The sequence below is a fragment of the Penaeus vannamei genome, chromosome 29 (assembly GCF_042767895.1).
Source record: "Penaeus vannamei isolate JL-2024 chromosome 29, ASM4276789v1, whole genome shotgun sequence".
Lineage (NCBI taxonomy): Eukaryota > Metazoa > Arthropoda > Malacostraca > Decapoda > Penaeidae > Penaeus > Penaeus vannamei.
In genome coordinates this window covers 28,365,038-28,376,335 of record NC_091577.1, presented here as the reverse complement: position 1 = coordinate 28,376,335, position 11,298 = coordinate 28,365,038, and the positions used below count along the sequence as shown (strand labels likewise).

Here is an 11,298-nt window from a genome sequence, read left to right as displayed (position 1 = left end):
CTCATTTTCGGAAGTGATCGAAAAGTAAATAAGGTCAAAGTCATTGTTTTTTTATAAATGAAAATAGGATTGGCATAAATGTGGGATGGGATTAATAAGATTTAGGATTAATTAGTGATTAAATTCTAGGGATTTTAAGAGTAAGTCTTGGTGTGTATTGTGTTTGTCAAGCACATACACACATGTATACACATACACACACGCACACGCAGACACACACACACACACGCACACGCAGACACACACACACACACACACACACACACACACAGACAAACAAACACACACACACACACACACAGACACACACACACACACACACTTATGCGTAAGTTGACTTATAGAGAGACACATACATATATTCATACAAACGTACATATATGCACACCATTGCATAAATACTTACATATACGCATCTGTACGTGTATATTTTGTGTATGTATGTGCGTGTACATATCGTACATATCTAAATGTCCAGGTAGATAATTAAAAGAATGATTAGGAAATGCCCCAAGAAAAAAAAAAGAAAAAAAGTTTAAATATCAAATTTTACCTCCTTTTGCCCTCTGCAAGCCCCCCCCCCTTACCCCCACCCCCTCCCCTCCTCCCGTTATCTCTTGGCGTTCTCCTTATCTTCAAAAAATCGCCATTTAATTTCTACAATACAATAACAAAATCTCTTTCATCATTGTCCCTCTTTCTTCGCGACCACCCTCTCTTTCTTTCCTTGTGCTACATTTCCATTGACGAAATGGATAAATAGGTGTCTGGAATGGGGTAAGTGGCAACCCCCCTCTCTTCCGGGCGGCCCTGGCATCTGCGAGAGAGAGCGAAAGTAAGTTAGTGTCGTTCAAGTCATGGTGGGGAAGGTAGCGTTTCTCCTCGCTCTCGCGGCAATCGCCCTTAGTAAGTGAATATATATATTTTTTCTCTCTCTCTCAAGAGGTGTATATATATTTTTAAAAGATTCGTTAAGTGGTGTTTTGGTACGACTGAAAGAGAGATGGTATTAATGTTGAAAAGCGAAGGTGAAGTAGGCCAAAATGAATTGGATTTTCAACTTTCGAATTTCACTGTGCCCCATTTATTTTTTTTTTCTCTCTCTCTCTTTCTCTATTTTTGAGGGAGAGACATAGGGAGGCGAAATGGAGTTATTTGAAAGTGACCGTAAATGAGTGTATAGTTTTCAGTGCGTATCGTCATCATCAATATGGTGTTCTTCAAAATTCATTGACACTATCACCATCAACGTCTTCATGCTTATGATATTCACCAAAATCCATCGCCATCACCAGCATCACCATCACCGCTACCCACATGCATTCTCCACCATTATCATCATCGTCATAATCACCATTATCATCATTATCATCACCATCATCATCACCACCATCATCGTCATCACTATCATCATAAGCATCATACTCTCATCACCATAATCACCTTCATCATCATCACCACCACCACCATCACAGCTACCCACATACATCCACCATCATCATCGTCTTTATTATCATCATAACCATCATGCTCACTATCATCACCATTATCACAATCATACTCACCATCATCATCACCATACTCACCATTATCACAATCATCATCATCATCACCATCATCATCATCATCATCACCATCACCATCACCATCACCACTATCACCACCATCACCACCGGAAGAGCATGACACTATCTCCCCCCCAAAAAAGGTCTTAAAGTTTTAATGCTCTATAATCATAATCTCGTTTCCGGTTTCCCCTTCACTGCCCCTGAGGTTCTGCTCGCTACACTAGAACCTAGAAGAACCTTGAACCCTGTCTTGCATTATCCTTATTACCTCTTTTACGGTTCCCTCGTTCGCTAAAACAAAGATGAAAGCAAAGAAAGGAAGAAGGAGGGGAGGGGGAAGGGGAAGGAACGGGAGGGGAGGGGGGTGAGTCACTAGGGGAGGGAGGGAGGGAGAGAGAAAGAGAGGGGGGGGAGAAAGAGAGGGGGGGAGAGAGAAAGAGAGAGTGTGGGTAGAGAGGAGAGAGAGAGAGAGAGAGAGAGATGAGAGAGAGAGAGAGAGAGTGAGAGAGGAGAGAGAGAGAGAGAGAGAGAGAGAGAGAGAGAGAGAGCGAGAGACAGGAGAGAGAGGAGAGAGAGAGAGAGAGAGAGAGCGAAAGATCGAGCGAGCGAGAGAGAGAGAGAGAGAGAGAGCGAAAGATCGAGCGAGCGAGAGAGAGAGAGAGAGAGACCGAAAAATCGAGTGAGCGAGAGAGAAAGAGAGAAGGAGAGAGAGAGAGAGCGGAAGATCGAGCGAGCAAGAGAGAAAAAGAGAGAGAGAGAGCCGAGTGATTTCAACGAAACATGAAATACAGTTCCGTTTTCTTTAGTCTTCTGCCTCTCTCTCTCTCTTTCTCTTCAGGCGTCGCCGCGATTTAATGCTTTCATACAAGTATGCATACACCTATGTATGTATGTATATGTATATGTATATTAAACACGCATACACACATGCGCAGACACACACACACGCACACGCACACGCACACGCACACGCACACACACACACACACACGCACACACCCACCCCCACACACACACACACACACACACACACACACACACACACACACACACACACACTCATACACACACACACACACACACACACAACACACACACACGCACACACACATATGTATATACGCATATGTGTATGCATACGTATGTGTGTGTGTTTGTATGTGTATGTGTGTGTTTACATGTATGTATATATATATATTCATATATACACATACATGCACACATACACACTACTATATACGCGAGTGTGTGTGCGAGTGTATCTGCAGAGCCCTCACCCCCCCCCCCCGCCATCCTGTCCCGAGTGTGATAACCTTGGCCCGAGCAGGTTCCTTCCCTCCTTCGCCATCTCACCAACGGCCAGTTCCCGTTAAGAGGAATTAAGGGAAGGGAAAAAAAATAATAACTCATTTTGGGGGGATTTTTGTAGGTCGCCATTGTCTCATTGTGTTCTGGAGTGTGCGGGGTTATCCTTGGCGCTTATGTATGCGTATTTGTCTTGTAAGAATACGTCCATGTGCGTAAATTAATTGTAGACTAACACACACGCCCGTGCACGTACATACATGCATATATATGTTTGTTGATAATTATGTTGACTAAATTATCAAATGATAAATAGGCAAATGCATATACAGGTATATACATACATAAATTCATGCACGCATACATGCATACATATTAACATACATACATAAATGCATATACTTGACGTGCTTACATTGAAATGTATCTCTGTCTCTCTGTTTGTCTCTTACTTTCTCTGTCTGTCTGTCTGTCTTTCTCTCTCTCTCTCTCTCTCTCTCTCTCTATATATATATATATATATATATATATATATATATATATATATATATGTATATATATATATATATGTGTGTGTGTGTGTGTGTGTGTGTGTGTGTGTGTGTGTGTGTGTGTGTGTGTGTGTGTGTGTGTGTGTGTGTGTGTGTGTGTGTATGTGGTATCTATGAATATTTACATATTCAATATATTTATACTGTTGCGATATACAGTAATAAAAATAAAGACAGTAAGATAAGAGAAGTGGAAGATGGGGAAAGAGAAACAGGACAGAACAGGGGATTACCGTATACCTGTTTCCCCACGGCCACCCACCTGCCGAAGTAGATACACCTGTTTTTGTCATTTTCTCATTATGTTCTGGTGTAAAATCAACTGTTTAAGGTTATAAGACGTTGTTGAGTAACTGTATTGCGGATATGAGGAGGGATCTTGACGCTATGGTAATCAGAGAAATAGTATTTGATTTAGAGCAAGTGAACCGCTGTGAACTTTCGTTCTGATCGATGCGTTTTGGCTTCGATATTAATATCCGCCGTGGAAAATAACGGTCAAAATGAGAGAAATGATAAGACGATTTAATGACATAACATCGAAAAGAAGCTGGTATTATTATGCCAAACAAGATGTATTAATATGCTACTAAAGGACTTTAATATAAGTCGATCGAAGTCGATATTCCACAGTAACGGCGGCGGCGAGTTTTTTCAGGTGTCGCTTGGGCAAGTGATATCGTAACGGTGCCAGAGGTACGATAATCCACACCGTATTTTATTGCCGTTATAGATATATTTGTTACAACGTATAACGCTGTGCTTACGTAGCCGTTGCAATATCTCACCGTGACGAGTGTGCGCACACATGCAATTAGTTATATTATGTAGTTTCACGAAATTTCACTCAAACAAGTGAAATTTGGGAGGGGGGGGTGAAGGGGACGGGGGACCGGTGAGGGAAAACGTGTTTGCCATCGTCACTATTTTCTCTTTTTTCCATTGTGTGAAAAAAGAGTAAAATCATCTAATGTCACGCAGATGAATAGGGAAGAATGACGTATTCCTCCTTATAATGCGACTGGAGAATATTAGAGACTGTCAATGAAAAGGAAATGAAAAAAGAAATCTGGTATGGCAACTTATACCCGGGTTTAAAGTACTTTCACTTTCACTTTCCGTTGCTTGTCCTTTATTTCGTTTTTTTTTCGTTATTTTTCGTTCCTTTTCTTATAAATTAATTGTCCTTTATTTCGTTTTTTTCGTTATTTTTCGTTCCTTTTCTTATAAATTAATTGTCCTTTATTTCGTTCTCTTAACTTTTTATCTATCTTTTTCATAATTTTTATTCCTTTCTCTATAGATAAATCGTCCTTTATTTCGTTTTCTTAATTTTTCATCATTCTTTTTCATTATTTTTCATTCCTTTTCTTACAGATTCATTGTACTTTCTTTCGTTTTCTTCATTTTTCATCTTTATTTTTCATTATTTTTCGTTCCTTTTCCTATAGCAAAACTAAGCATCATTATACGGTTTGTTAACCATAATAGTAATAATAAAACGCATGATAATTATGCTGTTTATAATGATATCGGTAAAAAAGTAATTATATCAACGTTGATCCTAATATTTAGAAATCATTATGATCATATTGTTGATAATGATGATAATGATAATGATGGTGATAATGATGATAATAATGATAATGATGATAATGATAATGATGGTAATGATAAGGATAATGATTATGATAATAATGATATTGATGATAATTCTAATTCTAATGATAATGTTAATGATTATGCTTATGATAATGATGATAATGCTAGTGATAATGATGATAATGATAATGAGAATGATGACAATGAGAATGATTATGATGTTAATAATAATAATGATAATAATGATAATGAGGATACTCCAAAAAAAATTACAAGCGGAGAAAGATATATAAGAAAAAAGGGATTACTTATGGCCTATTTATTTCTCTTTTCAATCGTCGCTTCCTGTTTCATTCCACTTTTATCAATTTTTCGTCTCATTAGCTTTATATTTTTCCGTTTTTTAGTCCCAAATTTAATCCAAAACGGTTAGGTTAACCTTTAGTATTATCCTTCATTTACGTTATTTTTTTTTCCTTTTTATCCTATCTCATATTCTTTGAAGCCAGTGGATGATTGGATAATGTATTCAAGGACTTAATCCTTTTTTTGAAAGATGATTCGCTATGATTTTTTTTTTTTTTTTGAGGGGTGGAGGAGGGGGGTGGGGGTGGGGGTGGAGGAAATGGTATGGCGTAGTTATTTTGGGGTAATTTGTGATTCTTTTTCTTTATTTCTCTCTCTTTTCTTTATTTCTCTCTCTTTTCTTTATCTCTCTCTCTCTCTCTCTCTCTCTCTCTCTCTCTCTCTCTCTCTCTCTCTCTCTCTCTCTCTCTCTCTCTCTTTTTTTTTCTTTTTTCTTCCATCCTTCATCTTCATCTTTCTTCCCTATTTCTAAACTTCCCCCATCCTCACCCTCACCCCCTTTCCTCCTTCCTTCCCTTATTCTCCCCATCCTTCCATACCCCATCCCCTCCCTTCTCTTCCCTCTCCCCTTACACCCACCTCCCCATCCTTTTAACCTAAACCTCCTTCTTCCCCATCCTATCCCTTTACTCCTTGCCCTCACCTCCCCCTCCTTCTAACTCCCCCTCCCCTCCTTCCCTTTCCTCCTTGCCCTCATCTCCCCATCCTTCTAACCTAAACCCCCTTCCTCCTCATCCTTCTAAACCCCTCTCTCCCTCCATCTCCTTCCCTCTTCCCTTACCCTCATCTCACCAATCCTTCTAAACCCCCTCCTCCCCCCATTCTTCTAACCCTTCTCCCTCTCCCTCCTACCCATCCTATACCCCTCCCTCCTACCCCCCACCCCACCCCCATCCTTCTAACCCCCCCCCTTTCCCCATCCTTCTAACCTCTCCCTCACCCTACTTCCCCCTCCCTCCTTCCCACCACCCCACCCCATCCTATCCCCTCCCTCCCTCCCCCACCCCCATCCTTCTAATCCCCCTTCCTCCCCACCCCACCCCATCCTTCTAACCCCCTTCCCCCATCATTCTAACCTCTCTCACCCCCTCCTTCCCTTTCCCACCTCCCCCATCCTTTTCTAGCCTCCTCCCTCCCCTCCCCCACCCCCATCCTTCTAACCCCCTTCCACCCTCCTTCTAACCCCCTTCTCCTCCCCCTCCCCCTTCCCCCTTACATCCTTCTAACCCTCCTTCCTCCTTCCCCCACCCACCCCCATCCTTCTAACCCCCTTCCCCCTTCCCCCTCCCCCATCCCCCTTCCCTCCCCTTCGAACCCCCTCCCCTACCCCATCCTTCTACCCCCCCCTCCGCTCCCCCCCTCCACTGTGTCGACACAATACAAAGCAAATGCCAAGGACTTCGACATCGACACTTCCGCAGACCCCCCCAGACCCCCCCCCAGACCCCCGCCGATTCCTTGGGACGCATTGTGGCGCTGTCTGCTGCTCAAAAGGGCGTGGGGAGGGGGTGTGGGGGGTGGGGAGGGGGTGAAGGGTGGGGGGTGGGGAGGGAGGGGGTTGAAGGAGGGTGGGGAGAGGAGGAGGGGAGGGAAGAGAGATGGGTGAGGGAGGGATGGGGAAGGAGGGGGTGGGAGGGAGAGGGTGAGGGGGGATGGGGAGGGGGTGAGGGGAGGGAGGAGAGGACGGGGAGTGAGGGGAGAAAAAGGGGAAATACCCGTCGTTGTGTTTGGTCTTTTTCTGGTCTCGTAAAGATCAGGTGTTGTGGTGTGTATTTTTTGTCTTTTTGTTATATATATTTTTTATTTCTTTGGTTATTTGAGGGGTTGGGGGTGGAGGAGGTTGTGGAGGGTGGGAGGGAAGGAGGGAGAGAGGAAGAATTTCTTGAGGTTCAATTAGGGATACGTGTTTAGGCTAGGACCTGGTCAGGTTAAACACACACACGCACAAACACACATACAAACACACACACACACACACACACACACAAACAAACACATAAACAAACAAATCTAAACAAACAAACGAAAAATAACAAAACAACCACACTTAGAAACCCCCCAAAATAACCAAACAGACTCCCGCAAATTCTCGCAAATTCCCGCTATCCACGAGTCCACAAACAGGACACACGAAAATTAGGTGAAATTCCGAATTTAATTGGTCTTTACACGTCTCACGAGCGGTTCGCACTGTATACTACGACCAGGCTGTTATTGCGACCTATAAAGCATTAGCGTGGAACGACTTTATTGGTCGGTTGTTTAATTAGGGTGCTGTTAAGGGGTCTTGTTCGCGTGGTTTGTGAATAATTTAGGCGTCTGTAACGACTTGTTGGTGAGTTCATTGTATAGTGGTTGATCCTTGTCTTTCTTTATTCATTTTGATCCTTGTCTTTCTTTATTCATTTTGATCCTTGTCTTTCTTTATTCATTTTATTTATTTATTTATTTATTTTTATTTATTATTATTATCTTTTTTTTTCTTAGGGGTGGTGTTATTTGAATGTCTTTTTTTCTTTATTCATTTATTTTTATTCATTGTTTTTTTTGGGGGTTGTGTTATTTGAGTGTCTTTTTTTCTCTTTTATTCTCTCTCTCTCTCTCTCTCTCTCTCTCTCTCTCTCTCTCTCTCTCTCTCTCTCTCTCTCTCTCTCTCTCTCTCTCCCTCTCTCCCTCCCTACCTCCCCCCGCTTCCCACCCACCTCCTCCCCTTCCCTCCTTCCTCCCCTCACTTCCTCTTTCCCTCCCTTCCTCCTTCCCTCCTTTCCCTTCCTCTCTCTCCCTCCCTCCTTCCCCTCCCTCTCCCCTCCCCTCCCTCCCCTCCCCACCCCTCCCCCTCCCCCTCCCCACCCCTCCCCCAGCCGAACCCTCACACTTTCCCATCGAAAATTCTCGCGTCTTCGCTTGACTTCCTTCGCCCTCCTTTCGTCTTTATGGCAGCAGAGTCACGGTAGGTCTCAAAGGGTTAACCGGTCGTGGGTGGGAAGGCCTTCGACACGAGGGGAGGGGAGGGGGGGAGGGGGGGAGGGCAGGTGGGTGGGCTGGTGGGTGTGGTTGCGGGCGGGAGAGTATCTCTGTCTAATTGTTGATCTTTTTTTCTTTCTTTCTTTTTTCTTTCTCTCGGTCTCTCTCTCTCTCTCTCTCTCTCTCTCTCTCTCTCTCTCTCTCTCTCTCTCTTTCTCTCTCTCTCTCTCTCTCTCGCTCTCTCTCTCTCTCTCTCTCTCTCTCTCTTTCTCTTTCTCTTTCACTCTCTATCCCTCCCCCCTTCCCTCTCTCTCTGGCGGTTGGGCGCGGTTCCGGGCGTGAAAATATCTCTATCTACCTCTCTCTCTCTCTCTCTCTCTCTCTCTCTCTCTCTCTCTCTCTCTCTCTCTCTCTCTCTCTCTCTCTCTCTCTCTCTCTCTCTCTCTCTCTCAGTTTGTCAAAATTTGCGATGTCTGACCCAATGAATATTCATACATGCATATGCACCAAAATATAGGCCTACGTATCTATGTACTTGATATATATATATACATTTATTTATCTATCCGTTAGATATGTATGTCTAGACTGATAGATATGCATTTATTTCTGTGTATGTGTGTGTCCGTATAATGAATATTCACTTTTAAGAAACTGACTATATCTCTTTTTTTCTTTCCAAAATTAGTTCTCTTGGGCAATGAGAGCGAGTTGCCAATGAGTCTTTTTCTCAACAGTGATGTCTTTCAGCTTCCTTCCTTCCTGTTTATTTTTCTCTCTTCCCTCCTTCCTTCACTTTCTCTGTTTCTGCCTATTTTTCTCTCTCCCTTTCTCTCAATCTCTCTCTCTCTCTCTCTCTCTCTCTCTCTCTCTCTCTCTCTCTCTCTCTCTCTCTCTCTCTCTCAATCTCTCTCTCTCCCTCTCTCCCTCTCTCCCTCTCCCTCTCCCTCTTCCTCTCACCCTTTCTTCTTCTCACCCTCTCTTTCTCACCCTCTCTTCTCACTCCCTCTTCTTCTCACCCTCTCTTCTTCTCACCCTCTCTTCTTCTCGCCCTCTCCTCCTCTCTTCCTCTCTTCCCCTCTTCCCCTCTTCCTCTCACCCTCTCTTCCTCTCTTCCTTCCTCCCTCTCACCCTCTCTTCCCTCTTCCCCTCTTCCTCTCTTCCTCTCACCCTCTCTTCCCCTCTTTCTCTCACCCTCTCTTCCCTCTTCCTCCCTTCCTCTCTTCCTCTCTTCCTTTTCCTAAATCCGAATCCAATAAAGGTGAAGGGCAGTGACAGACTTAGAAACGTCACAGTTTGACCTTTTACCAGAAAACGAGTCTACACGGCGCACCTTGCCAACTAGCCAGCGAGCTTACACCCAGAAGGACATGCAGAGGAAACTGGCGAATCTCGGGTGCGGAGAGTGAATGGGAAAACTGGATAAATGTGGAATTGAAGGAATAAAAGAGGATGAATGGAGGGGAGAAATGAGAAGATAGGATATGATGAGGAAAAGGGGAGAAGATAGAATATAGAATTTGAGAAATTAGATAGGATGAATGGAGGGAAAAGGCAAAGAAAGGATATAATGAGGGAAAAAGGACGAAGATTGGATATAATGAGAGAAAAAAGGACGAAGATAGGATATAATGAGGGAAAAAGACAAAGATAGGATATAATGAGGGGAAAAAAGGACGAAGATAGGATATAATGGGGAGAAATGACGAAAATAGGATATAATGAGGGAAAAAAGGCTAAGATAGGATATGATAAACATAAGCAATAACAAAAATAAACATAAATGATAACAAAAAGTAAACAAACAATAGCAAAAAGTAAACACAAACAATAAAAAATAAACATAGATAATAAAAAGAATAGCAAAAGAAAGAAATTCGCAAAAACAGAGAAAAAAAATCCGTAGATCATAACAAAAAAAAGGAAAAAGAAAATTGAACTACATTGAAAAGTCGAGGCTCATTTCAGGTCAGAAGGTCAGCTGCAAATGCCATGATGAAATGCCCTCAATTACTGAAATGACCTTGGCTGACATGACTCAACTGTTTTTCCTCCTTTTCCTCCTCCTCCTTCTCCTCCTCCTCCTCCTTCTTCTCCTTCTTCTCCTCCTCCTTCTTTTCTTCCTCATCCTCCTTCTCCTCCTCCTTCTTTTCCTCCTCCTCCTCCTCCTCCTCCTCCTCCTCCTCCTCCCTCCTCCTTCTCCTCCTTCTCCTCCCTCCTCCTCCTTCTTCTCCTTTTCCTCCTCCTCCCTTCCTTCCCCTCCTCCTCCTTCCTTCTCCCTCCTCCTCCTCCTCCTCCCTCCTTCTTCTCCTCCTCCTCCTTCCCTTCTTGTTGAAAATCCAACTTTGAACTTTATCCGAAATAAAAAAAAATTTCGGGTGTTGATGGGGCAAAAGTTGGGGGGTGGGGGTGGGGGAATGACTTCCTGTAATTCCATTTTTTTTCCTTTTTTTTTGCGTGTGTGTGTGCTCGTGTTTTTTCATTTTTTCTTTTTGTTTCCTTTTTCTTCATTTGTGTGTGTGTGTGTTCGTGCTTATTTTTTCTTCTTTTAGTTTCTTTTTTTTTCGTTTCTTTTTCTTTTTTGTGCGTTATCGTGACAGAGAGAGAGAGAGAGAGAGAGAGAGAGAGAGAGAGAGAGAGAGAGAGAGAGAGAGAGAGAGAGAGAGAGAGAGAGAGAGAAGGCGACAGAAAGAGAGAAGGAAAGAAAAATACAGGTAATAAAAAAGAAACAGAAAGAGGGGAAGAGCAAACAAACAAACAAAGATAAATATAAAACCCTCATAGACGAAATTAAAGAACAGAAAAAGGAAGAAAGAGTGGGAGGGGGAGGGGGAGGGGGTATTAGCAAGAGTTACCCAACAGAGCAAAAGACAGAGAGAGCTAAGACTTGCCAAGACTGGAAACCCAACTTCGTGTCTTAGTTTGGAAGTAGAAAGGGTACA

At 42.9% G+C, this 11,298-nt stretch overlaps 1 protein-coding gene across 1 annotated transcript in view; it reads left to right on the top strand.

The window, feature by feature from the left end:
• The first annotated feature begins 810 nt into the window (after positions 1-810).
• Positions 811-11,298, top strand: part of LOC113830447 (probable chitinase 2) — a 27,401-nt gene continuing 16,913 nt past the window's right edge. The window contains exon 1 of the mRNA XM_070142654.1: positions 811-906. Coding sequence (XP_069998755.1) covers positions 858-906 — 49 coding nt within the window. The 5' untranslated portion in view covers positions 811-857. The remainder of the gene's footprint in view (positions 907-11,298) is intronic.